The 27509-nt window shown below is 43.5% G+C and overlaps 1 protein-coding gene across 11 annotated transcripts; it reads left to right on the plus strand.

Moving 5' to 3' along the window:
• Positions 1–23: 23 nt before the first annotated feature.
• Positions 24–27077, plus strand: LOC133390947 (uncharacterized). Of its 11 annotated transcripts, none has more exons than XM_061642690.1 (6): positions 24–289; positions 1360–1586; positions 14700–14723; positions 15978–16460; positions 19133–19147; positions 24904–27077. In XM_061642690.1, the coding sequence occupies exons 2-6, from the start codon at positions 1505–1507 to the stop codon at positions 26550–26552; spliced, it is 2253 nt and encodes a 750-aa protein (XP_061498674.1). In that variant the 5' UTR covers positions 24–289; positions 1360–1504; the 3' UTR covers positions 26553–27077. The 11 variants fall into 11 exon arrangements, with proteins under 11 accessions (XP_061498674.1, XP_061498672.1, XP_061498676.1 ...); XM_061642688.1 differs by having other exon boundaries at positions 24–219; positions 1317–1586; XM_061642692.1 differs by having other exon boundaries at positions 24–219; positions 1321–1586.
• The last annotated feature ends 432 nt before the right edge of the window (positions 27078–27509 follow it).

The raw sequence follows: 27509 nt of genomic DNA on the forward strand, positions 1-27509 counted from the left end.
CCTTCGGTCTGTCTCCTGCGCTCAACGCGCACACTCTCGCTGCAGCCTCCGCCCGAGCTGCTCAGATAGCTCACACACGCTTCGCACATCGGGCACGAGAGCAGTGTGTGTACGAAAAAATCGAAAGTGATTCAAATCACCGGCCGCGATTCAGCAGTCTTGATTCGACCTTCTTCAGTGCAGCATCGTGCCACGGCTACGGGAGCCAGTTTGGAGGAGGTTCGTGCGATCTCTCGCGTACCTGCGCACATATGCAGCGTTTATTGGCGAGATCCTGGCGACGGTTTTGGTGCAGTTTTGGGGAGGGTGATGACGCCCGGCTTGCGTGCGTGTGTCTGTGTCGTTGTGCAACGTTACGCCCGGTTTGACAGTCAGAGACACGAGCTGGCAAGATGCAAACAGCATCCAGCATCCAAGCAGGTTCGGTAGCCTGAGCCGGACGCTCGACGAGAGACTGTGGAGTTACTTCACTGACAAAACCGGTGCACACCTACCACACAACAGTAATCGCCAACCCTGGGTGCTTGTGTGTGTGTGTGTGTGGTGCTTAGTTGTAGTGGTGCGGATTGTTTCTGGGCGCTCGAACGTTCCAACAGATCGATCTCTGCCGGCGGAGATCGGCCGTGCTCAGCCAGCAGTTGTCATGGTAGTTGCTCGCTAGCGCCGTCGAGAAGCTGTTGTGGAGTGTGCGAGATCCGTTCGCGCGATCGGTGTGAATTTTATTTGGTTTTTTTTTTTTTTAATTTGTTGCTCCGCTTTTCGGTATACCGTCACGTGGCGACAAGGCACAAGGACACTCGAGTTGCTTCGGATTTAGGTTAGGGTTTGGTAGTAATCGTCTTTCCATGAACTTGACAGGTGTCAAATGGTGGAGAGAGCTTCTTAGTATCCATGTCTTTGTTTACAGTTAGATGTTTTTAATTTCCGTGGAAAGCTTTTCATTAATTTTGGTTTAGTTTATTTTCTGATTTAATTAATATAACATGAAATTAGTAATCAAAATGTAATTTACTAGCGTGCCAAGTCATGTTCGAAATTGTCCTTGCTGTCCTATGTTGAAAGTTGTTCCAAGATGGGTTTTCCCTCAGTTTTCGAGGCTGAGTAATAGATAGTTGTGCAAATCGAGTGACATCGAATGAAAAAAACTCTGATTGAAACAAGGTTTTTTAGTGGCATTATACTCGATCTTAAATGGATTTTCCACAGTGTGACTCATACGTACAGTTGGGTCCTTTAAAAGTGTTTCAGTGAACAATTTTGATGCGCATTATTATTATTATTATTATTATTATTATTTTTTGTTGAATGATTGCAAGCAAGTGCTAACGTAAAGTGTTTTTAATTATGTTTCCCGTGTAGGCCTAGAAATAAAGAGTAGGAATGAAAAGCTTCTGAACAACAAGTGTAAGCTCTCGTTGCTGCTGAGTTTAGAATAATTCGAAAAATCTCGTGCGTGAATCGAAGGACCAAAGCTGTCAATATAAACTCCCAGAATCCTATAACCATGGTACGCTTAGTGGTTCTGTTGCTGTGCGTGTCGATGGCGACAACGCAAAAGCCGGGCAATTTTAACTTCAAAGAGAAAGGTGAGTGCTCGTACCATTTCCCATCCACCATTCCCTGTTGCGAACCAAATTCACACTCAATACAACGGGGTGCTTGCACGGAACACACAGCCACACGCTTGTCTTCTTTGTCCTGGCCTGGCCTTAGTACCGTCGGGTTTTGCGTACCGTTGCGCAGTTTAGTGCGTCCCCGGTGGACTAGCGTACCTCCAACTCAATCCCCCGCTTTCACCCTTCCCTCTCCCCCCTGGGAAACACGTTGCATAATGTTTGTCCTCCTTCGGGTAGATCCAGCTGGTTTTGGCCTTCTTTTCGATCCGAAGTGGTGGTTGCCCCGGTGGTAACTAGGCGCCCCTAATGGGATTGAATATGTTTTAACAAGGCGAAAATAATGATCCGATTTTGTAGTTAGATCGTAGCAAATGTGTGTCACTTTAACAGAGGATTGTAGGATGTAGTAACGGTAGCGGAGTGAATGAAGTAGTGTTGGTGACCTGTTCGTAATATTTCCCCCCTTAGTAGATCCTTTAGTCCATTGTGCATTTTAATCGCTGTCCTATTAACCGTGAAACAACAGTAATGCCCCAAGTCCTGCTGGAACTTGTTTATTCTCTGCCCAAAAGACTTGATCCGACCTCACACACGAAACGGAAAGCACAGCACGATGAAACCATACAACAGCTCCCCCGCCGGAGCCTTCGATGACCCCAATCATATGGCAGCCGGTGGTGGCGGCGGCAGCACTGGTTCGGTGCGATTTCTCGCGCACCCGTTATGCACCCTGGCGAAGGCTTTTGAACCTTTTGCGTGTGGGGCCGGTTTGGTCTTTTGCTTCACTCTGCTGTTCCTTGTTGCTCCACTGTTCGCGTCCTCTGTGTTTATGTAATTGTACCAGCCAAGGGGGAGTGGGGGTCAAAATCATAGGACGATGACGATGCTGTGGATGACGATCAACGCGTGACTAATTGGGACGAAAGGAAATGGCACTCGAAAGCAACACTGCACTGCCCGTCACAGGAATCGCTCGGAGTGAAAGCCACTCCCATCCGAGTGACCTTCCCTTTTCTTTCGATTCTTTTGATTATAATTTCATCACATCTCTCATCTCCTCGTCACCTTCGGGGTTGATTCGTTCCGGTCAAAGTTGAGACATGTTGTCCCGTGCCCAAAGAAACGCCAAACAAAAAAAAACTGGCCAAAAAGTTCATTTTTCACTCCACCTCCATTGCGTCGTAGGTCGCGGTTTAGGTCACCGGTTTTCTTCTGCGGATGTTTGGCCGTATGCAAATTTTATTGGCCAATCGCAGCGCAAACTCCGCGTCCCGACCGTGCGCTAGCCATTATGTTGGCACGCTTCAAAGCCACACTATTATCGCTGGCTTGCGACATTTTAATTGCTGTAAATCGATGATTAAGTTAATTTTAATCGTGTTTGCGGTAGCTTACGTTACGCGTTACGGATATCGGGTGAATTCTTTTCAAACCACTACTGGTTAAGATACTAAATAACCCTGAGCGCTCCTGGGGGAAGATAACCCCATGTCTTGACGTCTCAATTATAGGGAGGTAAGGTGCGTCGTAGTGAAATGGTAAAAGTTGAACAGTTTGCCATATGTTTGTACTTTTACATAACGTACGCTGGTAAATGAGTAAATCTTGGAATGGAGATACATTTGTATGAGTGAATTTTCTTAATGATAGTATTGAAGTAATCGGCTGTCGAGTCGAATGATGCACCAACATGCTCGGGATTGGTTCAAATCCCACACCGATGCACCAATTAGCCACAAATTGCCAAGCTTAGACAGACCTTGACTGATGACTTGACTGGGTTGTTGCCCCATAAAAGAAGAAGAAAATCTCTCTAAATATCTTAGCTAAATCTAATTTGAATCCTACGTTTTTGTATTTTTTGTTTTTTTTTTTTGTAAAGTTTTGTAAAACGAAATAGAAAACAAAAATATACCAAAGCTCGATTTAAATGTCAGTGGCTGAAAATAAGCACCGTTATTCATAAGGAGTAGCACAAAAAACCGAACACGTTAGTCGAGCAAAAATTATGCTGATATGGAAATCATGATGCTCGGATTCACGTTCGGCCTTCACCCACAAATTGGCAAACTGTTTGAGAAAGCAGCTAAAACAGTATTAGGTGCTTTCAGCCTTATATCTTTTTTTCTGAATGCATACGCGAGACGCCCTACGCGTCACCGGTCATGCGAAAAAAACCATCAATTTGTTCTATTATGTCACCTAACACTAGACTTCTCCGTATCGGTATGTCACGTCAATTTGTCAACAAGTAATATTTATGTTTTAGAGCAACCGGATTGCCAACACTTATTTCGTGACCGTTTTTGGGCAAAAGAACTTAACTGCACGCACCAAGCGCACGTGTTGCGTTCGAGATTGAAGAGTTATCTAAACAAACGACGCTCTGCATATGCAATAGGCACACTTTCATCATACATCACTACCATCGCTCTCATGTTCGCATTCTATGGACCGTTTAAGAAAAGTAGTGCAACTAGACGTGCCGCGTGCCGTTGTTTAAGTTGTACCCTCCCTTGTCTCCCAGTGGAGGGTGTTGGATTTTTCCCGCCAACCCGAGCAGCATATCACTATTATCGATGGCGGTGGCGCAATACCGTTGGAAAATGTGAAACCGGTTGTTTCGTTAGGGTGTTTGGTAGGGTTTTCGTGATGATGCTAAAAGAGAAATTTGAAACGCATGGTCTTAGTAGAAAATGATAATTTTTTTTTGGGCACGTGTTAAATTAATTTGATTTTTATTATACCAAAACTTAATACATTTAAGTTTAGATGTAAGTGTTTCTTACATTTAAATCAAATTAACCCACGTGATCAGAAGCGCCACACGATAACCCGTTGGCCAAGCGCTTGTGAAGGACTTGCGCTGAACCCTAAAATCGAAAGCAAGCGACGAACCTGTCTTGACGTAATCGATTTTATATAAAGACATACAAAATACGCACATACCGAACACACGCGTGTAGGTGACCCAAATACCGATCGGGCTCGAATGTGGAGTACCCCTGCCTAAAGAAGGTGCACCTGGGACCGGGTCTGAACGTGGCCCATCATAGGTGCAAGCGCGATCAGGTGAGAGTGTGATGAACCGGTTTTCTGTTTTGGACCGACGACGCTGATGCTGGGGCTGGTGACGACGACGGTGACGGTGAGCACGAAGATCGTCATGCTTACAATCACGCTGGGTTAGTTTGAGGCTGCTTTCTTCTGGCATCTCTGCCCTGTGGAAAGATTACACCTTCGTGGTGAAATTTATACGCACACGAAGGAAATGAAAGGGAAATGAAATCATGAACCAACGGCTTGGACCATAAGCGGATAACCTTGAACGGAATGGGAGGATTTTTTAACTGCAAGAATGTGGTTTTGTTTAAGAATTATAAAATAGTTACTAGGTAAATTGTGCTCATTTTCTTTCAGTGAAATTTTCCACTTCTTTACGTATGCAAAAAATTCAATAAATTAACGATTGCATCAGCATGTAAACAATGGTGTATGTGTAAAAATGGCTATTAAGAATTCCATCTCACTTAGTTCTATGAACTCATAGCAAAGCTAACTCTAAAATGCCGAATGTGTCAAAAACTATGTAGCATTGTTGAGGTTATCACAACTCTCTGATCAGTGATCTTATCTTAAAATAACTATGAATTGTTTGTTCTGCTGGACAGCTAAACGTTCTCGGCTTCGCATACAAGGAAGCAAATTCTTATGCCACCGTGTTTTTATAGGATGTTTGGGTTCCTCCTACCCCCTTTCAATTCTATTATTAGCTCATGCAGGACGGAGGGGTGACGACCACCATGGACCAAGCCATTCGGACAGATCCGTATGATTGTAATTAGCATAAACACTATTGTTCTGCAGACCAAGCCGAGAGTTCGATGGGGCGTTCCGCGACGTTAGGCGTTCTTTTACCCTGGCTCGCTCTTGTTTCCCATCCCAGCCCCATACGCTCCCCACACGCGAAGAATGTGTTAGTTGATCTGCGAAGAGTCGGCGTTTCGTCACTGCGGCAACATATCACTGAAAAATCGCACGCGCCCGGGACGACCAGCTTGAAAAGAAGCCGTCCTCCAGCGGGTGCTTCATGGTACTTTCGAGACCTTTTCACGGAAACCTGATCATCCGCGCACCAGTAGTCGCGCTAGAAACAGAGGATAAAAGCCACACACAACAGTCACACCATCGTGGTTTTCTTAACGGCAAACATCCGATCCGGCGGTGGCAGCCTCGGCCGGACCGGGAGGGAATTTGAATTTCAATTAATTCATTCGGGGGTGATTAATTGCACTCGTGGTCGGTTCCGAGCACAGGCTGGGGAGGAGACGCCATGCCAATCGTCATCTTAAGCCTTTTCGGGTGGAGATCAAGCGGTCTGATTGGGCTCCGGTAGCGTCTGGACAGAATGGTGCAGAAGCAGATTCTACGGAGGCCATCCACAGCTATGAGGCTACGAGCGCACGGTCTGTAGCGTTTTAGCTTTTTTTTCCTTCACGCACCGTCACTATTTTTGTTTTACACGGCGGGAGAATTCCATGCCGATCGTCGACCATCGTCGCTTGTGGACGATCCGTGGCGTAACGCCGCACACAGCATGAATCCGAGGCGAAACATGATCGTGCTGACCGTGCGCTGCGAAGAGAACCTTCGGCGCTTGCCAAAAAGGTTGAGCAACAACCGTCCCGGTGCGCGAGTGATGGCGATCCGCATTTTATGCATCGCGAAGATCTACCGTTTGTCGTTGGAATGAAATGCAGCGGGTTGCTGTTTGCGAACGTACGACACGACGCTTCGCGAGCCTTGTTGTGGGGTGGATTTGGTGCATGTTCAACAACTTTGGGGAATGTGATTCCGATGGGATGTCTAGACAGTTCATCAATCACGTTTACGTTCACATTCATAGGTAAATGTTTAACTTTAGATTTTGGAAATGAATTTCGAATGTCAGTAATAAATTATTGTTTTGTTTCAACTATAAATTTATTTTCTAGTATTGTTGATTGATTGGTAATTCTTGCAATAGTTTTATTGAATCAGATCTCTAATACATGTTCGTTTCATGCGTAAGATCTTCTCAATTTCGGTCAAACAAAACAAGATCTTTTTCTTGGGGCAAAACCTCGAGAATTTACTGTTTCATCCAATGTTCACACCAATTATTTGCGGAAAGGCATTGGTAAAGGTATTATTTGACAAATAAAACGACTGTTCCATCATTTTTTACCTATCGTCTGATCTATGTTCTATTCATTTGGGTTTTTATTTCAATTGAAGACTAGGTTAGATAGGTTTCCAGTATATTTACATGGAACTTGTGTGGTTTTGATTTCAATTACTAATTATTTCAATCATTCAAAATGTTCTTCACTTTCTGTCTTTTTCTGCTACAAGAAAAGTAGCAAAAGTAGAGCTCATGAAGCATACTAAAGTCATCATGTTGTCAATGTTGATTTTGTGTATTTTACATCGAAATATAGTTTTTATTCATGTAATCATTCCAACGAAATGACATGGATATTGTTTTATCTTGCCTTTTACTAGTTTTATCTCACTTATAAATCACTGTCAAAAAGGTTGATGTGATTGAGGTTGATGAAAAATAAATCAATATTTGTAAAGACACATATTGTGCACCTGTTATGTTACAATATAGAACCATTAATGCATCTAGAATCAAACGGGATATATATAATCCAATAAGTACATCATTTCCCCAAATCTTACGATCCACTTGGGTGAGAACCACTCGGCAGCCGTTTGTCTAATTCTTCAATCACATCGTACAACTTTTAACTGCACTCAATTATGCTGCTTGCAAAAGCGCGCGCCACTGAGCAACGTGTGTAGCGTTGGCGGTTTGCAAAACCATCATTTTACCGCACGTCGCTTGCCAGCTGGACTGGCTCTCAGGCCGGGACGGTTCAAGGTTCCCAATAATTATCGCCACGTTTCGCGATCACTTCGGCTCACCTTCCCCAGTGGAAGGAAGAAAAGCTCGACGGCAAAACATCAATTACCTCGACGGCGCAGTAGCACAGCCAGCTTCTGTAGGCGCGTTGAAACGCGCTCTTCTCTTTCTCGCTCACCGAAAACTTTGACAATTGCCACTTACACAATTTGACAACACGTTTGCCCACCGTCGACAGCCGGCCGAGTTGAAGATGAAACCATTTATGCGCCTGCAGTACGGTGCTTTGGTGGGGTTTGTTGCCGGATTTGTACCGCAAGCGAGCCCCTTGGCTCTCCACTGATCACGGGCTGTGCTTTACCGTGCTTATTGTTGAAGCATGAAATATGTACACGGCGCTAAGCAGACACTTGTTGCTTAAAGAAACACACGCTCGCTTCTTAGCGCGGATCAAAGATTGGCAACTAATTTGTGAGAAGACAACGAGACGCTGCACCAGCTCGTTTGGCTCGAACGATCGGTTGGGAAAGAGGGAGCGGCATCGGGTGTAGGGCAACAAATTGATTGCGGGCTCAACGCGCGAGCATATGGTTGGGTAAATAACGTTTTTCACACGTGAATCAATTCAGCGTAGATCCGCCGCACTTTAAGCGCATTAATTCCGCCGCTAGTCCCGTACGCCCACATCGTAGATCGCGTGCACAGCGAGGGTTAGCGTTGGCGCGAGCATGGGACAAGATTTTGGTCATCGCAAAAGGGAATTAAACGAACGATTCGATGCGCATCGTAGAGCATAGCGGAGTGTGGCTCGGTGATGATAAAAGATGAATTATTGATTACAACTAATGGAATGAAGAAGAAGAAAAAATCCACATTCCTCCATTAACGTTCAACGCTCGAAACCATGGGAATGTTGAACATGTGGAACAAGTGACATTTAAGCGCAACAGAGGATGTATAATATGTTATTTACATGTAATTCAAAGGTCGTTGTGTGTTATATAAATCCTTATTAAAATATGACAATCGTCAGTACTGATCAAATGTAGTGTTATGCTAATGAATAGTAAGAATATATTCATAAGGCGCGTGGTTTTGACAGTGTAAAACTTCTGACAAATTTATCAACTTGGGTAAATCAGCTTGTAAAGAGCAAAAAGTCCAGCCTGGTTTGCGCATCTACAAACCCCCAACTGGAAGAGCGATATGATGAATTTATAACAATGAGATTCATTTTCATTAACTCTTTAATTTTAAATAATTGCACATCAATCAATTACCATCATACCGATTAGCTGTTTGTTAACATTTTAGCGCATTCGCCATGGTTTGCTTAGTTTTGTTATTCTATATAACTAACAAAAGCCAAACAAAAAGTTACAAAACTAAAATATTGATCAATTTATCCAGTTTGTATCCTTACCGAGGCCTTTCGCCCAAACTTGATTCTTGAAACTTAAGCCCTGAGTTAGTGACAGTTAATGAATCATTGGTTATTAATGAGTACTGAAAATCAAGACTCGCATAATCTTCTCATTTAGAGATTCAGCCGTAGTCGATTAAGGTTTTTACTATCCACACAAATGGACTATATAAGACTGATTAGTTCATCAATAGTAGGATAGTCTGTCCCGTATACAGATTGGTCGATTCAAATGCAACCTTAGCTTATAACGAGCATCAACAACAATTAGCAACACTAATTGTGTAAACACATCAAACTTTAAGAAAACATTGTATTTTCAAGTGTGCGAATTATACAGTTCTTGCGACTTGAAACAAAATTAACAAAGTGAGATTTAAATTCTAAATCTTCTTATGAAAACAATGGTTTAATTAAAGTTTCCTTAAAGTGATTACTTTGCTACCTGTAGTTGCCATTAAGAAATGTTTCTTACCGCCTGTCTCCCTTGACGTACCTCGTTATTTTACGGTAAACATGAATAAATTTCGATTAAAATCCATGCTTTGGCCATCGCTTGGTATCAAAAAAAGAATATTTGCATACGCATAAAGCGACAAAAATGACTTATAGAAACATTAAAGAATTTCCTCCATAAATTGGGTTGTCAATATGCAAAAAAATAACTAAATGTGCAGCAATTTTTATATAACAAAAAACAATCAACAACCAATTGAATATTAAAAACGATATCTGTTATGTCTAAAATCAAGCGAATTAACTAAATGGCTAATCTTTGTTTATCTAAAATTTGCTGGAAAGCAAAGTTTGTCTGGAATATTTATGTTTAAAGTCGATAAGATAGAGTTAACAATCGATAATGGAATCAAAAATGGCTATCGGCGTAGGTAGACGGATTTCAATCGACCAGGGAAAGTACGTATCGATTTAAAACATTGCCCGATCGCACACTAACTAGATCCTGAGCAGCAATTACACGCTGGCAATATTGCTACAATCTACATCATCTCTTCCTTAACGACAGTGACCGACAAAGGCAGTCTCCTCAAAATGGACCATTACTGTGACTATAACGCAGTGTGTGCAGTGCGCTTCAAGAGAAAACCTTCCTGAATGCACATTACAACATTGAAACAATAGTGAAAGGAAGGAGAGAGCAAAAAACAGTATATGCGGCACAAAGCCATATGCACTACACAGCTTTGCAGCTCGCCGTGTACAAAGTCCTGTTTCGCATCGCCTGGAACCGGGTTGCGTTCGTTAAGTAACCGATCGTTTAATTCCGCTAAAAGTTGTGCAATGTATGTATGCGGTTTTGTAGCCGCGGCAGTGCCAAAGGTTCCTCGCGTTTTGCTAGCGGGTGGTATAGTTTTAGATTTTCTAGATCACCGAAGAAAAAGGGAGAGCTGAAAAGAAAGCGCACTAACCAGGTGTCTTGGTTTTTTATTTTTTGCGTGGCACCAACGAACCAAAAGAGTTACTCCACGAGGGTAGATGTAAGGATTGGGCTAGCCATGCTGTTAAGCCTGCAAACTCAGGCCAGCTTTTAGTTCCCGTCAGCCCGCGCGTGGTGCGAAACAAACACCGCGCCTGACAAAGGCGACTTTCCGTTGCCGTGTGGAATGTGACTCGCGAAATGCGTCCAATCGGAAAAGTGAAGGTACTGCTCACGAGCGTGGAGGTACCAAATCTGTACACACCGATGCAATTGCAGCTTTATTTTTCACTTCGTGCCGGAAGGGAGCGAAGGTGCTGCGGGAACATCGACCTCCGGCAGGTTCGGCTATAGCCTGACAACGAGACACCTTGCGACGGTTAATATTGGTGAAAGTAAAAAAAACGAAAAATTGGAAGCGCAACATTTATGCGAATAAGAGGTGTGCAAACCAGAAACAAGAGCTCCAAAAAGAAAAATATAATATAAAGAATATATTTAAAGTTATATTTGTTCATTTTCTAGACAAAGGAGTATAAAGAGGAGTATATTACTGGCTGATATTTTACTGAACATGGTGCTTAAAGATTATCCGAACAGTTGTTATGGTGCGTTTAAATCAACAGCAGCATGAACGTTAATTCATACCAGCTGCAGTATTGAAATAATAATATATTTACAATTCCTGCATCCAATCAAAGGAATACTTGCTATTCCGCCCATTGCATAGGGTTTCATCCACGCGAAAGGATCATCATCATCGTCGAGTCCATCCGAACTGCCAGCTCGGTAAGAAGAATGTTGCTCCGACCGGTGCCCATTTTTATCCGGAAGACCGGTCGACCTTCTACGGTCGAACCGTTGTCCGATCAACCTGTGCCCAGCGCAGCCCATTCGAACTGCTTGCTCGGACGGTTCGGGCGGTCCCGAAAAAATGAAGCATACAAATTGCGAACAGCAAGATGATTTACCTGTTTTCCTGTTTTGCGCCGTTGAAGGTTGATGACGCGAACGGGTAAGCCGGTTGAAAGTGGAGCTAAAACGCAAACGGACGAAACAAAGAAGTATCCTGTGCCGGCTCTAGACTAGAAGCTAGGCGCGCTGGAGTGGTGATACAAGTGACTCGCCAGCTCACTAGATATTCAATTCAATCCGGCAGATCGGTCCGTTACGACAGCTCAATGACCATTTGGGAGTGCGGTGGCACCGGTGGCAAAGCAGATCGATGTACAAGGTCAACCTGATCGCCGCTCAAAAGCAAGGCATGTTATAGGTTTATTTTCTCATGTTTTTAAACTGATCAACCCGTACGCTTCGCCGTAAGCGAGTCAACGAGAGTTGGAATGCTTTTTTTCGCACAGCTACTCCGCAACCACATAAGCAAACCTTAATACCGGACAGCATGTGGGCAGCAGCAGCAGCAGTTCGTGTCCGGCTGTGAGGAAAAACTCGTTTCCCTTATTCAAACGGCCTGGCTTCGTTTCGAGCACGTTTGAGCAAATGTGCAACTCAAACTCGAGCTTCATCGCCCACTCGCCTCACTGGCGTTGGTGCCGGTACCTCGTTCTTCGTCCTCTGCTTAAGGCTACAGCAACCAATGTACGTATCGGTTGACGGTAGAAATTTGAGTTTAATCTATCCGGACAACGGACATGCGGAAGGATTTTCTTACCAACCCGATTCATTACCGGTGCCGTTTGCTGGGGGAGAAAGTGCCTCGGTTGCGGGCACGGCACTGCATCAAACGGTTTTCGTCCAGCGTGCAACAATGGACGGGTGAAAATCAACCCACCAGAGCTGGTTCCGGAAATAGTGCGCCGTCGGGTTGTGTCTCCCGGAAGGGCAATAAAATGCAGATCGTAAAGAAAGCGATATTATTTATCTCGACTCGAGTCCGGGGTAGGCGAACAGGCCTGGGCATCCGGGCAGTTGCGGGCGGGATTTATAAACGATTATTAGGAGCCATATGAACGCGGAAGTCAACACAGTTTCGTTGGGTGGAATAATGCACTTTAGAGGGAATGTTTTTGATTTGTTTAAATGCCATTAGGTTTAGCCTTAAGCTGGTCCTTGTCGGTATTTTGGAATGAACAATTAATTAAAGTCAAGTGAAATTGGCCTTAAATAGAGAGAGCTAAAGTAGTTATAATGTAATGCTGATTAACGGCTTTAATCAGCCAATCGTTTCTAATCATTTCATCATGCTTTCTTAAATTTCTAATACGTTGAAACAATATGACGATCGTTACTGATTTATAATGTAATAACGTCTTAGTTATTCTTATCTTCATTTTAATACTATATCAATGAACATGTATTTTTTACCCCGTATCATTCGTTACTTTATATTGAAATTGTGTAACATTTTACGTTATGATTTGGAAATTTTAAATGAAAAACAGAGGCCTGTTTCGATTTCGGCTCCTTGTTGATGTATCATTTTATATTTCACATCAACCATAATTACACATGCTGATAAAATATCATGAAATGATTAGCATTAGTGATATGATAAGTACATTAAGCATACATTAGCAGATATCCTTGCTGAGCAACACTTCTCTAATGCAATTTATTAAATGACATCTTCATAATATGAGAGCCGTGGTTGGCAAAAAATAATTAATTTTGTTTATTTATGTTTTACTTTCTTAAACTGTAATATTCTTCTTCTTTTTCTTTTTGGCTCAACAACCGTTGTCGATCAAGGCCTGCCTCTGTATTACTTGTGGGGTTGGCTTTCAATGACTTTTGGATTACCTCCTTATAGCAGGATAGTTAAGTCCTACGTATGGCGGCATGCTCTATTTAGGGCTTGAACTCATGACGGGCATGTTGATAAGTCGTACGAGTTGACGATTGTACCACGAAACTTAATATTAAATTGAATGAATTGAATGAGAAACTTAATATTAAAGTTCATTAATTATAATACAGCAATTATCCGCAGTACGCGATACTCGATGTACGCGAATTCGCAGTACGCGATTCCTCTAAATTTGACAGCTCCATGTGTTTTTTGCAAATATTTTAATTCTTTGAAATATTTTATGCTCTTTTTTAATTTCCTTAATGTTCTTAATGCATTTTGCATTAAATTTATGCAAAAGATACCTGTTTTATTACAAAAATCTTTAATGCAAAACTCTGTGGCGATATATTTCAACCCTCGAACCATTAGTGGTAACTATTTTTCCATAGGAGTCCGCTATACGTGAAAACTCGAGATACGCTATTGCGTTCGGTCCCGTACGATAGCGTATATCGGATAATGACTGTAAATTATCTGTTTTCATCAGCATTACTTTAAAAAAATCTATAATCACCAGTTACTCGATGTTCTGCAAAATCAGATTGTAAAGTAACACGTAGCTAAATATTAATACCACTTTATAAGATTCGTCTGAAATTAGGTACTTTGAATTTCAAAATCGTAGAAGATGTGTTGTTACTGTAATTAGAACTATTGTATGGTTTTAATTAAAAAAACTATAACTTTGAGGGATAGCTTGCGACTGCAACTTTTTTCCGTTTTCCGTAGTCTCAAACAATGAACAATCGCTTGAATCGATCATTCTTGTCTACAGTTTCCAAACAGACCCCTCATAACACGTTTTCTATTCGTCAATTTATATTTTCTAGAAACATGTTCGCCATCAAATAATGTGCGTAAATATAATGCAACAAACGACAGTGGCAGAGCGTACACATTCTCGCAGTATTGCACAACCTCAAGGTCAATGCCAAACTATCTTGCAATCTCCCATAAGCTTCATGAACCCACCCGCTCCGCTTTCATGCTTTCCCTCCAACCGGTAGCCAAATAGTGAATAATTTTCCTCTCATTATCGCAAGCCGAAGCCTTCCAACAGCTCGCGGTGAGGATAATTTACTTCCAAACGCGAACCACCTGACCATGTCCCACAAAAATTGAAATACAAATAACATAACCAATAGCAGCGGCAAAAAACTACCAACCCACTACAGCGACATCATCGGCAGGGGATTGGGTGGAGGGCAGAAATTATTGGCAACTTGACCCGCAAACCAAGCTCCACCGAGCGCGCGGACCGGTGGCGCTGTGTAAGGCTTTTACCACTAATGCTGCTCGAAAGAATTTCGTTTCGTCATTCCCCTCTTTCTTCCTCGCTGCTCCATCAATCGCTTGCTGCTAACCAACGCCTATCGCTTTTGACGACCGCCGCGCCCTGCTTTGCGTCGGTGTTTTTGTTTTTCTTTCTTTTTTGCTTCTGTTCATGCAGATTTGAACTGGATGGTAATGAAAATCTCGTTGTCTTGTTTCGTTGTTTGCAGGTTTCAAAAGCAGCCAAAGTTACGGTGAGTTATAATTATTTTGGGACCCGATGCGCAGTGCGTCACCATTGACCGGTATCGTCTTGTGAAACATATTATTAGGGGCTAAATTATGAAATAAAGCTAAGGATCGGGCAAGGTCAGTTTTTGCTACGACTAAGCGATCCGTCGCATTTATACTATGGACCAATAGGGAAAGTTTTCATGTGTTTGAACGGGAAGTAACAATCAAACTATAATTTAAATGAAAATTATGTTTGTTCAGGACAGCACCGTTCATTCATTCAAACGCTAAAACAAAAGACTTGCTGTATATACGATTAGACGCCGAACCTTTCCCCGACGATGACCTTAAACTCTTAAGCAATCTTTCGAAAAGCGAACACACTTGTACAAACACATTGTATTCATCGATCGTCATCTTTCGTGGGCTTGGCAAAACCCTTCCCTAGGATGCTACCCGATAACCGTCTGATGGGATACACATGCTCACCATTAACCTCGTTGTTGTGCCTCGATATCTTTCTAACGTTTCCGCGCGCGCAAAACAAACATAATCAATTTATTCATCGCTCATTTACGATACCATCGCTCTCCATTTGGGTCCGAATGCCAACCTTGGTTTGCATGTTACGCAGACGGAGATCGCCTTTAATGCGTTAGCAATCGTCACTATCCTCTTAATACGCATCCAAGTGGGAGCGCTTCAACCCGTAAACGCATCGGGCTGATCGAGGGCCACTCCTAACCATTCAATAAGCGTTAGATAAACCACCCTTTTTTCTGAAAACTATCCTCACGTCACACAACGATGCGTGCCTACAGCACCGTTTTCGGATGTCGATCAGGTTGAAGATGTATACTTTTGGGAGCGCTTGTTTGGTTCCCCGAGTGCCGCCATTACACAACTGGAATGGTCCACAACTAGCTCTCTCTCTCTCTCTCTCCCGCCAGTATACACACACAAACCTTCGCTCCAGCATTTCCGTATATTTTCTCTTCCCATCTCTCTATTTCTTTTTCCTTTTTTGTTTCTTTTTCTAAATTGTTTGCGCCGATTGTCTTCCCCCATTCGCTACTTCTGCTTGCAACTTCAAAATTTTGACATTCAAAATTCCTTCACCAACCGTTACGTGAACTGCCGGAAAACCTGAAATGCAACCGCACCTACCAAATCTACTACCTGGCTTGTCATCCACACACACATACACATCTCAACTCGTCCACACCAAATACCACCAATTCCGCCAACCCAAACCCTATCCGACCGCCCAACAGACATAGATCCGCAAGTGCTGGAAATACAGCGACAGAACCTGATCACGCAGAAGATCCTCCAGCGCTACCTGGAGCGACGGCTGCATCCGGGCCGTAAGCCACAGATCCGCGTGCCATCGGTGGAGGAGATACTTCCGAAGCCGTTCTCCCCGCTAGCGTCCGTACGGGACGTCCGGCAGCAGAACCAAACCGAGTCGGACGATAATGGTGGCGCACGGTACGATCTGTTCAACGGGCAGAACGGCCGGCAGTACAACCGGAGCGAAGAGGATGGTGGTGGCGTCAGCAGCAGCCAGGACGAGCAGCAGTACAACGACGAGGGAGGGGACGACTACCGGGAGGAGCGGGACCTGGACCAGTACGACGATCTCGGTGACGAATCGACGTACGACAACGATCGCTTCGACATCGAGTCGCTGCAGTCGGGCGAATCGGAGCACGTGGACTCGTTCTATCGCGACAAGTACTACAGCAGACAGAGAGGTAATTATCTTGTGGTTACACAGCAGCCCTCACATCCTTCCCTCCTCCCATAATGTCCTGCGGTCCAAGGTCCTTCCATGTTTAAACAAATCCCACTTCCACCGTCGTATGTAACTCCGCAAACTCATGCTAACAACAACAACAGCCGTTTCGAACGCTCGAATATCCGGGAGGCATTGCGGTACGGTGCGGTTCTGGTGGTCTGGTAGGTGCGGGGACCGTGTGTGTGTGTGTTTGTGTGGTGTGTTCTAGTCGCACCGATCTTGACCCATAATTTAGTACTTAGAAGGAGCACAAACGCATAAACAGTGCCTTTAGTTGCCGGTTGGTAATGGCGGTCGGTGGTTTCATTTGGATCATGTCTCAAGAGCGCGATCGTGATACCATCGGTAGGCGGCAGTAACAGTTGCATTCTTTGTGAAGGACAGTCGGGCAGGCACACGGTGATTGGCTACTAAAATACGTTTTATTTTTAACTTAGAACTAAACACAAAAGGGAAAAGAGCGAAAGAGAGAAAAAGAGAGAGTGTGTGTGTTCAAGGGAAGAGAGAGAAAAAGCTATCGATGACAGACCTTCGATGTCTAGGCTGCTGTCGATGAAACGGTATCAGCTTGGCTCCGTAACGATCGCGATTCGATACTGATGGATTGCTTTTAAAGGTGCTCGTGCTTGTTGTTGATCAGGTAACAAACAGAAACGTTTGTCACCGGTCACCAACGTCATTACCCCTTTGACCCGCAGGCAGTGGGAAATCATGATCTTCTGATACGTAATTGCGTACAACTCCGATGAAGATGCGAAAGTTTTTGTGTTCCCCCTCAAAGATGCAGTTATCTCGGGGGAGAGGAGTTTTTTTTTCTGCATTCGTGTTGAGAGACGCACGAAAAATTGGATTGTAACGCCAGTGTTATGCAAAAGCTGTAAAGGCAAGATCTCAAGCCTGGGTCTCCCGTCCCAGACCGGAATAACCCAGACCATAACCGATAACAACGGTGGCCAGTTGTGTGTTGCAATGGGATGTTGTGAAAGTTTCCTCCGTATGTTACTTTTTTTTGTCTCATTTCTCCATTTCACACTTGTCTCCGTCCGATTTGCAAACGATACGGGAACGGGAAGAGCCACGGGTGAGCCAAGGTGTGAGCGAGATTTGAATGGGTTTGTCTCCACAATGCATGCTGCTCGAAATTGTACGACCAACGTCGGTTGGGGCTTCTGTCCATGACGGGTTATGAATTAAAACGTCAGCAGAAAAGCGACACTCTCAGGCCTAACGACATTAGTTACGACTGCTGACGGAAGATAGGGAACCAGTTTATTTTGACTGGATTTTCCAACCGATTTGCAATGTGTCATCATAGTCTTGTCTCTACGTAAAAAGTAGTTTATTTTGGAGTGACTTTTTCCAAAAGTTTTTGTGCTTTCGGAAGTTGTATCATCTTTGGGGTAAAAGACAATCAGATAGGAATTCAACACAATTTATGCGAACACCAATTTGATGTTGGTCGTAAAACATCAATCTCTATTATTGATTTTATGTATCTTTCTACACCGAATGTTACCTTTGCCATCGTTCAATCATATGTCAACCGCCTGGCAATAGAAAACATAGCGAAGAAAATGAAATTATAACCAAGCAGCTGGACAGATTATCTTGACCATAATCGGGAAGTGGAGACACATACTTCCGTCAAGCCGTTTCAATTGCAGCCACGGCTTTGATAAAGCAGCATGAAACTCAATTACTGGTAGCTGCCAAAGGCTTTGGACACTTTCCAACCCTCTCAGTCGACATTGCTCCTGTCGTTAAGCTTTTCGATTATACTTAATTTATCGATATCGTTGAAAAAGGTTTGAATAATGCTCCTGAGCTATCGTCACCTTTGCCGTTGAGCTGGTTCGTTCGTTCCGTCCTTTCCGACCGGTGGATGATCGATCGATAGTTGGGGTAATTATAGCGTTGCGTTTTTTGCACTGTAACATGGTAGCCCCAGCTGGTTACTAATAGTCGACGAACCTGACAGCCAACAGCTAAGGAATGTCTGTGGCCAAAGATGAAAGAGAATTCTTTCCGAGCTGTTTTGTGGGAGCCAGGTTTACGGCACGGTGTGCGTTCGATGCATTTGCAGACCCCAACGGTTTGCTTCCATGTCACCAGGCCATAATTTGATGGATGAAATGTTTGACAACTAATCAAAGCGAACATGGGCACCCCCGGGTTGGTGAAACATTTTTGTTCCTCTCTTCCACAAGCAGCTGGATGCTCAAGCAGGCTAGGACACAGTCGATAAGTAGTGACTGATAGGCGCTAATGAGCGGTTACGCAATTGTGTCTGCAATACTTTGTGTTTGGTACAACTGTTGGAATTAGTTGCGCAGGGTAACACGGGAGATACACTAATGCACTTTGGAATCAACTATCGATACGGTTTGGCTACAATGTAGTGCTTGGGGAGATGTTTTGGGCAGAGTGGGTTTCTATAAGCTTAGATGTGTTAGTAGCTTAAGCTAGGCGGACTTAATTATTTTAAACCCTTTTAAAATCAAATTCCTAACTAAGATGATAATTACAATAAATCCTTTCTAAATAATTTTCTTGTTTTTTCCTATGCCTTGATTTGGAGTGTTTGAGGTCTCATAAAGCTTTTTTCCTCTTTTTCTGTTTTCGTTACAGCATCTCAGCTCTCGGGTACGTACTAAAATGAACTCCAATGAACTCCTTGTATCCAATGTTATGCATTTGTCTTTTTTGTTATCTTTTATTGCAAATTATAATGTTTTTTTGTGTATTTTCTGTTGTCTGTTGAGTGTTGTTGTTCAATTTCCACAGCTTTTGAAGATAAAAAAAATTATCGTGCAAATATGCATCTGAAAAATCAACAATTATTATTTAATCTGAGTTTATTACAACTGACCAGTTGAAAAAAAATCATAAATATCGAACGAAGAGATTTCCTACATCCTGAAATATCATCTTTCCGTATTGAGAAGTTCACATTTTCTGAACCCATTGATGTTGTCTCCCAAACACTTCTGTCCACCGAAAGCACAACATTATCGTAAGCTTGATCATAGCTACAGTTTGAAGCACCCTTAAAATCTCAACATCGTTTACGCCTCTTCTTTTACCAACTCGCTAAGATACACAAAGTGCGGCTCAAATCTCTTCACTTTGGCTCCCGTAAATGATGAGTTTTTCTCTCTCTCTTTTTAATTATAAAATCACCGATAAAACCGGGTCAAGTCGAGCTTGGAGATGCAAAAAGTTGGCACTCAAGTGTGGCCGGGTCTCCCTTGAAAGATCAACAGCCACTTCAACCAACACTGTAACCCATCATTTAGGTACATCAATCGCTGTAGTTGTCGTCAAAAGATATCAAAATTACTACTTTCCACGCTTCGGCGGATGCGTTGCTCTGTTGGATGGGTATTTAATCTGGCTTTGTTTTTCTTCACTTTTTTTTCTTTTTTGGGAATACCACCGTTTTGCATAACACAAGCTTGTCCCTCAGGCACAGCGCAAACCGTTAAAAGTTGTTGAGACAACGATGAGGGAAGAGAAAGCGCAAGCGGACAATCGATGGTTTACTGTAACCTTTGCTGGGCATCATTTAATTTTATGAACGTGTCCGTGCTAGCGGGATTTTGCACTACCCAGCAGCCAACAGTGTCGAGTTGCTTTCCTCACTCTAGCATCGTTCAAGCATCGATCCACCATTTGCGATCTACTTAGCTAGCACTGCTGCCACATGCATATCGTTTGCAGGCGATCATGTGTAATGTGATTTTCTTCTTCTCTCGCTTACCTTACCAAGCGCTGTTTCGAAAATGGCTATCGCGATGAGTGCTGTGCAAGGCGCATGGAGCAACACAACAAATTATGAGATCGCTTCTGTTCGCACCCACGCCACGTTCGCGTCAACGTGCAGTGCGCAACCGGCAAAGTGTGCAGCAGCCAAGCAACATGATGCCCACAAAACTCCCCCTTTCCAACGAAACAACAGTGATCGGTGAACATTGCCGTACGGGGCACAGGCCACACGCATACGGGCGGTGCGAAACATCAACTGCCGCGGCAACTCTTGCCCGTGCGACAGAACCGTAATTAACCTTTAAGCCATCGCACAAACAACAACATAAGTCGCACACACACAGAGCCACACACATACTGTTCAATTTGGCCGTTGGTCCATCTTTTTTGAACGGAATTCTGCTGAAAACATGATACTCAAGGTGCAATCAGCGAAGCAAACGAAGCCAAGGTTCCCGAAGTCTGCAATCGGCTTCTTCGTGCCCAAGGTAATTGGACATTGATCCACCAGCTTCCTGGATCATTGCAGCGGCAGCACTGATAATGATCCAGTTGTTATTTATTGTTACTCGAGATCTAACTGCCAATTCGGGGGAGTGTGCGCTGATTGAACCGTGCGATTATGGGAAAGCAGCAAATTGCAGTACTGTACAAAGTGGGAAACAATGGGTCATTATGCTTTGCCACTTTAGCAAAACAGGCAGATTGGCGTTTTAGCAAATCAGCAATGTTTAGTTCAAGCCGGGTTTCCTCACTTTATCAGCAACACTTTAGGAGAATAGTACATTTCTAAACCGAGGGAAAGAGAGTTTTGTCGAACTGAGCTCCAATTGCGATGCATCTATCAATCAAGATAATCAAGTGTAACAGGCTTAACATTCACTTGACCACTTGACCCAAGAGGTATGAGAATAGGGTGTACTTGGCATGTTATATCAAAACCATCATTTAAATGGGACATTAAGTGTTTCAAGTAACTTGTTATTTTCTACGAGAACTATATTCTAAAGCACCTTATGAAACATGCTCAGAGATAACAGTTGCCTATCAGATTTGTTTCGTAAGTCGTTATTTTTCCTAACATAGTTGCTATTACCCTCCAACATCGGAATAAAGCGACGTGATCCTGGATGTGACTAATGTTTTGAAACATAATCAAATTCTGAAGCATATTAAGCAATTGAAACTACACCATTGTTTCAATATTATGGCGCAACGCTTTATAAAAATTATATCAAAATTTTAAGTACCAACCAAGGACATAGATTTGCCCTTAACTTGTATAAACTATCAAATTTCCCATGCATCTTAAATAGAAGCTTCAAACACATCTCCTTGTTTCGTTAGCGAGCAATAAAACATTGTTTTAAGAAGCAATATTAGACGGAAATGCCTAGGTAACCTTACCTCTCTTTCAATTAGTATACAATAAATCGTTCAGGTCAGCTTGACAGCTACTACCCCGAAAGGTGTTGACCGACTGTGATCCATGAAATAAAATCGGAAATCTAATTCGATGCTAAACACCTTCTAGGTATCTTCCGCGCATCATCCGTGGGGTAGTGTGTAAGTTAAACAGAAAACTCGTCCTTGACATTTGTGTCAAATTAGACCCAGGGTTTGTGGGGAAAGGGACGGCCCGATGAGCCATTCCAGACGTTGGATCCGGCTGAGTGCTGCCGACGACGATGATGATGATGATAGAGTTTTGCTGCGGTTGACGCCTAGTGCTGCGCAAGAGCTACGCGGAACGCACGGAGCGCACCGGGGCAAGAAGAGCGATAAAAGAGCACAATTATCATTCCGCACCAATTAGCCCCGAGGCACTGTGGTGCTGTTGTCCGCGGTGGGTCCACCGTGGGATGTTTGGCATCTGGCGTAGCGTTGCGTACGTAAAGGTCGTCCGGACTGGTGCCGGGTGAACCGGACTGAAGCGCAGTTTACTTATTTTATGCCAACCGATGGGAACGTCTACCCATGGACGATTGGACGTGCGCGTGTGTGTCCGGTCCATTCCTTTGGTTCGTTTTGCTGCTCTCTAGCCCTTACGGCAAATAGGGGTACCAGTTTTTCCCATACCTATTAGAGAGCGCGCTACAGTGGATTCGAGTTTTCCTGTTCCGCCTCTGAACCCGACAGTGGTAAGTTGTAAGTAGCCGTCCTATCAGGCAGGAAGCTGGCTTAAGTCATCAAGTTCAAGGACGGTACCATGCTTGATAGCCGGTATGCTGTACTAGTTTACGCAGCCTGCTACCGGTGGGTCACTTTGTGACCCTTTTCAGACACAAGCCCAAGTGGTGCGATAATGTGTGTCATTATCGAGCAACAATTAGCAGATTACACTTGTTTGTAAAACATGCACAAAATCATTTAAGCTTCTTGAGACTATGTTTGTGCTTTCGCATGAGGCTTTTGAATGATAGTGTTTTAATGTATTTGTGTTACCTTTTAATATTTTTAGCAATATTTCGAGCTTTAAAAATCATTGCTGTCATGCAAATCGTTAATTTACGTATCTGATAACTGTTGAGTGGAATAACCTGCAAAAATCATAAAAAATTTCATGTTTGTATTATTTTTGTTTTGTTTTGAATGTTAATTGTATATTATGTAAGAAGACAGTTCAATCCTGCAAACCTCAGAAACCCAATGTTTTAACAGTTTGAAGCTACTGGTGGAATCTATTAAACGCTAATAAAACCTGCGTATGGATTGGGTTGGAGAAAAGCCTTCACCTCGAATTAAGAATTCAAGCCATAAAAACAGTGTTAGACAATGGTGGGATATTCAACGCTCTTTATGTAACTGTCACCGATTGATATTTTATTGAACTTAGTTATTGCTACGTTTATTGCTCTCTTAGTAATCTTGGGTTCAATGGATGCATTGAGAACATAATCAGATTATCGTATTTTATTGCAACTTTCGTGTTTGTTATATTTCACTTTAAGCTTCCTGCAAACTAGATAGCTTCTATAATATTACGTTGGGCTTATACTATTTGCAATCGGCTCAATTTAGGTCAGTTAAGTCGAATTAGTTCTAGATCTTTGGCCAATTTGTATACACTATAGATTAGGAACAATTTCTTCAACTTCGTCTATTGTTGGTACGGATTTGACTATTTACTTCGTGAATATTTATGCGCATTTATAAGCGTCCGTTGATGCATAAACCGATGATAAAAAGATCTGTGTAGAGGAAAATATAACTGATATGTATCGTCATCATATTTATATCAAGATATTTTACTCACGTTGATTTTACCTCAAAGGGACTTATGACTTATTATAATGTAATGAAATATTAGATGCTATCGGTAATTTATTGTTGTATTTGGCTCAGAAATGTACATTATTTTATCCAGATTATAACTTCTTCTTCTTCTAACGTCTTACGCGAACATGCCAGTCTATACAGGCTTTCGAGACTTATTTCATTACCACACAGCCGGAGAGTCAATCCTAGCTACGGGGAGATGATCCATTATAGGCTTGAACTCATGACGGGCGTGTTATTGAGTCGTTCGAGTTGAAGTCTGTACCACGGGACCACCAATCCGGAAAATAAAAACAAACTAAAAAGGAAAAAAAACTGTGTAAAAAGAAAAACTGAAGGAATTTTTTAATTTATTGATCAACTGTTCAAACATTAAAGATTTTGATACGTTCAACGTTCTTAAAAGATAAACAAAACGAATATTCTAGAGCTTTCTGAAAATTCACATTTCTGCATCCTCTTGTTTATCAAAACTTTAGTTTTCAGTAGAAACCTTTATTTAAAATATTTTTTTACATGTAAATATCTGTAGAATTGGAAGCATTGTCTGATGCTGAATACTTTCCTGTATTTATACGTCTTTTATTGACTGTCATGTAATTATATCCTTTACATTTCGGCTGTCCGTTGACTAACTTAGTGTATGTATGTATGTGTTATCCCTGTTCCTTTCCAAACCCCCAAAATTTGTTGTACGCATGCAAGCAATTTTCTCTTCATATCTTGTTACTCCATTTGTATTAAATGCTGTTTAAATGTAAGTTAGCTGTAAGATCAAACGGTTGTGAACACCACACTAACACACTACTCCTTCACACACCATTACGCTACCCTTGTCACATCCCGTACGTGCAAAGGATATTAACCTACTCTCATCTGTACAGTCGTGGACATTGGGATCTTGGGTGTGTTATGGGACACTTGTTATTAATTTTGGTTTCTTTTTATTTCCTCCAACCTACACCATCCCCCTTTTTCCCATAAAAAGACCGGAGGAAGACGCACAATCTTGCAGAGGTTGCACTGTTTGACCGTACCCTACTGACCCTGTAACACTGACAGCATTTAGCCACCAACGCGCACGTGCCACACAGGACGGACTTGACCGCAAAACAGCAAACGCCATTACACACACGCACAAATATACAACCTGCGAAACCGTAGCATGCCCCCAATGGTGCTCATCTCTAGCCTAATTATGTGTTTTCTTTTCTTCTTTCTTTTCTTCCGCGCTAACCGTTGCACTGCTCACTGGCAAAACGAATGGTGGGGTCGACTCGCCGACATTCTGTGCCGCTCTGTACGCTTGCTGTACTTAAATCTGATCTTTGGCTCGATCACAATCCGCCTTCTAGCCGGCAATTCAGATGGGTTGCTAGATTTGAACGTTCTGGATGAAGATTTCGAGGACGATCCCGAGCTGAGCGTGCTGAGTGAGATCACAAACGAAATACGTTTGCGTCAGGAAGCGGCCAAAGAAGCTCCGCAAGATGCCGGAGATCGTGGTGGCCGAGTCAGGCGTCAGGCTATCAATAGCCGCACATCGCGGCGCGGTCGAGTAACGTTCCGTGAAACGCCCTCCATTACGAACAGGGTAGACTCACGGTATTACACGTCGGACGACTACGTCGACTATCCGACCACGCCGCGCCTCAACAAGAATCTGCGCGATAACTATTCCGAGTATCGGCTGCTATCCAAGAGCCGTATCGCCGCCAACGAACCGGTCAAACCGAGTCGGCCACGTGCCACCACGACGCAGACAACGCTCGCGCGGAACGCGGCTCGATCGCGCAATCGCAACACTCTGAAATCGCTCGCCTACAAACCGAACGTGTACAATGCCAACAGCCGGCGACCCACGTTTACGCTGTCGGCGTACAATAAGGCACCGACCCGGCCGACCAACGGGCGTCGCGCGGGAAGCTCCCGAGGAACGTACAAGGAAGAGGAGCAGGGCCGTAACTGGAACCGTTTTGGGCAGACCACACCCTCGACACAGGACTGGCGCCGGAAGACGGTGAGCCTTGGCAGCTCCAACATTCAGCCCAGTACGGCGGCACTAACCGTAACGTTCTTCCTGCCGACGGACACGACCGTTTCGGTCGTTGCCAACTCCAAGACGGAGATCAGTCTTATCAAAACCACCACCACCAGCATCGAGGAAATCTGCACGTCCTGCTTTTCGCTGACGCAGGGCCCGAATGGGCTGCCCGTGCACGTACTGAACAAGGAGATTACGTCCTTCAACAATGACGGTCTGTTCGAGATCACCAAGTTCATTCTCAGCTCGACACCAACGACCACGATCTCGGTGTCGCAGAACACGTTCCGCGGCCGCTCGACGGCCTATTCGGCCACCATCTCGACCACAATCTACGAGGCAACGCCGTTCGTACAAACCAAGGGCAAACCGGCCGACCCAAACTCGGTGCTGTCGAACGCACCGCTCGCCAACATTCTGCTCTCTCAGCTGCTGCTCGGTAATCTGGGTGTAGCGCCCGAGCCTAACTTTATCCCCAGGCCGACGGAATTCCTGCCCGACCCGAACCGCTACCAGGTCATCGTGACCACGGCGACCGACTACAAGACGCACGTGAAGGAGGTGGTCGAAACGATCACGCAGACGAAATCGATCGTACTGCCGGTCACGTTCCAGGGGCGCGAGATCCTTACCACGGTGTACGAAAGTGACGTCACCAGCACGGTGATAACGTCGTTCATTACCGAGACGCTTACCATCCCGACAACCTCTACCATACGCATACAGCCGACCACTAACCCGGCGGACGATTTGTCGAACAAGCTGAGCCTGCTGCTGCCCCTGCTGGAGGAACGGGAACGGCAGAATCGCCTGCTATCGGCGATTGAGCCAACGTTGCCGGTCGTTGTTACGCCGGCCCCAACGATCGCGCCCTCAGCAACCAGCGTGTCGAAGGTGTACGTGTCCGGGCAACATCCGGGAGAGTTCAGTGTGTCCTTTACCACCATTATTAACACGTAATGGAGGTGTCGTTGTTTGTTAGTGTTGGACACTACCAATACTCAACTTGATTTTAGGGGGTAACTATATAGAATATCAGAGACCTTACAGATGATCAAGAACATTGCAGCTGATCATTGTTATTTTCAGATTTAAATTAGACTAGTAACAGTAACAAATGACAACGCTGTAACGCGCGGACCCGTACCGAATGTTATGCGAGGGCCGAGGGACTATTGAGCTTTGTTGGAAGACACTCTATGCAAAAGATCACGACACAGAGGGACCAAAAGAGAGATACAGCGGTGGGAATGATATTGTACTTTGCAGAGAAGCTTTAAAGATGACAGATTTACTTGCCGTAAATAGAACAATTTGTTTCCTTTTTTTTACCCAATCGCCATTGTGTTTTGGAAAGCGATCATGACCGTAGCTTGCATCAGATTTGTGTGGATGCATAAAAACACACCGTTTCGTTGAACAGAACTGTTTTCATCATAAATAAATCGTACTGAAGCTGTGAAGATAGAAACAACCAGATAGAATGTTTTTCTTTTAGCTTCGTTTTGTCTTCTTCTTTAGTAGCTATTTTTTAGGAGCAACAGAATCTTCAAGAAACTTATAGGTGCGGAACTTACTGAGGTAAGACAAATCCAGTTATAGGTGAGTAAAATATTTTTTTATATTAGTCATTGTTGTTCCGTCCAAAACAAAAAAGGTAAAATCCCTTTTAATAATATAACATCTTAACTAGAATTACTAACATTCAGGTGTTTTGGAAGGAATCTAATCTATTCTGCCACTAAACTGCTTCATTGACGTAGCATTCGTTTCCCTCCGGTCATTTCTTTACGGTTTCGGGTTCGTAATTAACATTTTCCCTGTCACTATCTGTACCATGTCCTTGCTGTTTCGTGATGCTCTTTACTGCATCGCAATTTATTAACGTAGCATCCTTTTTAACTCTTGTTTTAAATT

Source organism: Anopheles gambiae, chromosome 2 (genome assembly GCF_943734735.2).
Source record: "Anopheles gambiae chromosome 2, idAnoGambNW_F1_1, whole genome shotgun sequence".
NCBI classification, from domain to species: Eukaryota; Metazoa; Arthropoda; class Insecta; order Diptera; family Culicidae; genus Anopheles; species Anopheles gambiae.

What these genes read in the sequence shown, in the direction of transcription:
- LOC133390947 (XM_061642690.1), top strand. Translation starts at nt 1,505, where the DNA reads ATGGTACGCTTAGTGGTTCTGTTGCTGTGCGTGTCGATGGCGACAACG. An exon ending in TTTTAACTTCAAAGAGAAAG is followed by an intron (nt 1,587 to 14,699) that starts GTGAGTGCTCGT and finishes CGTTGTTTGCAG; the next exon opens with GTTTCAAAAGCAGCCAAAGT. An exon ending in CAAAAGCAGCCAAAGTTACG is followed by an intron (nt 14,724 to 15,977) that starts GTGAGTTATAAT and finishes ACCGCCCAACAG; the next exon opens with ACATAGATCCGCAAGTGCTG.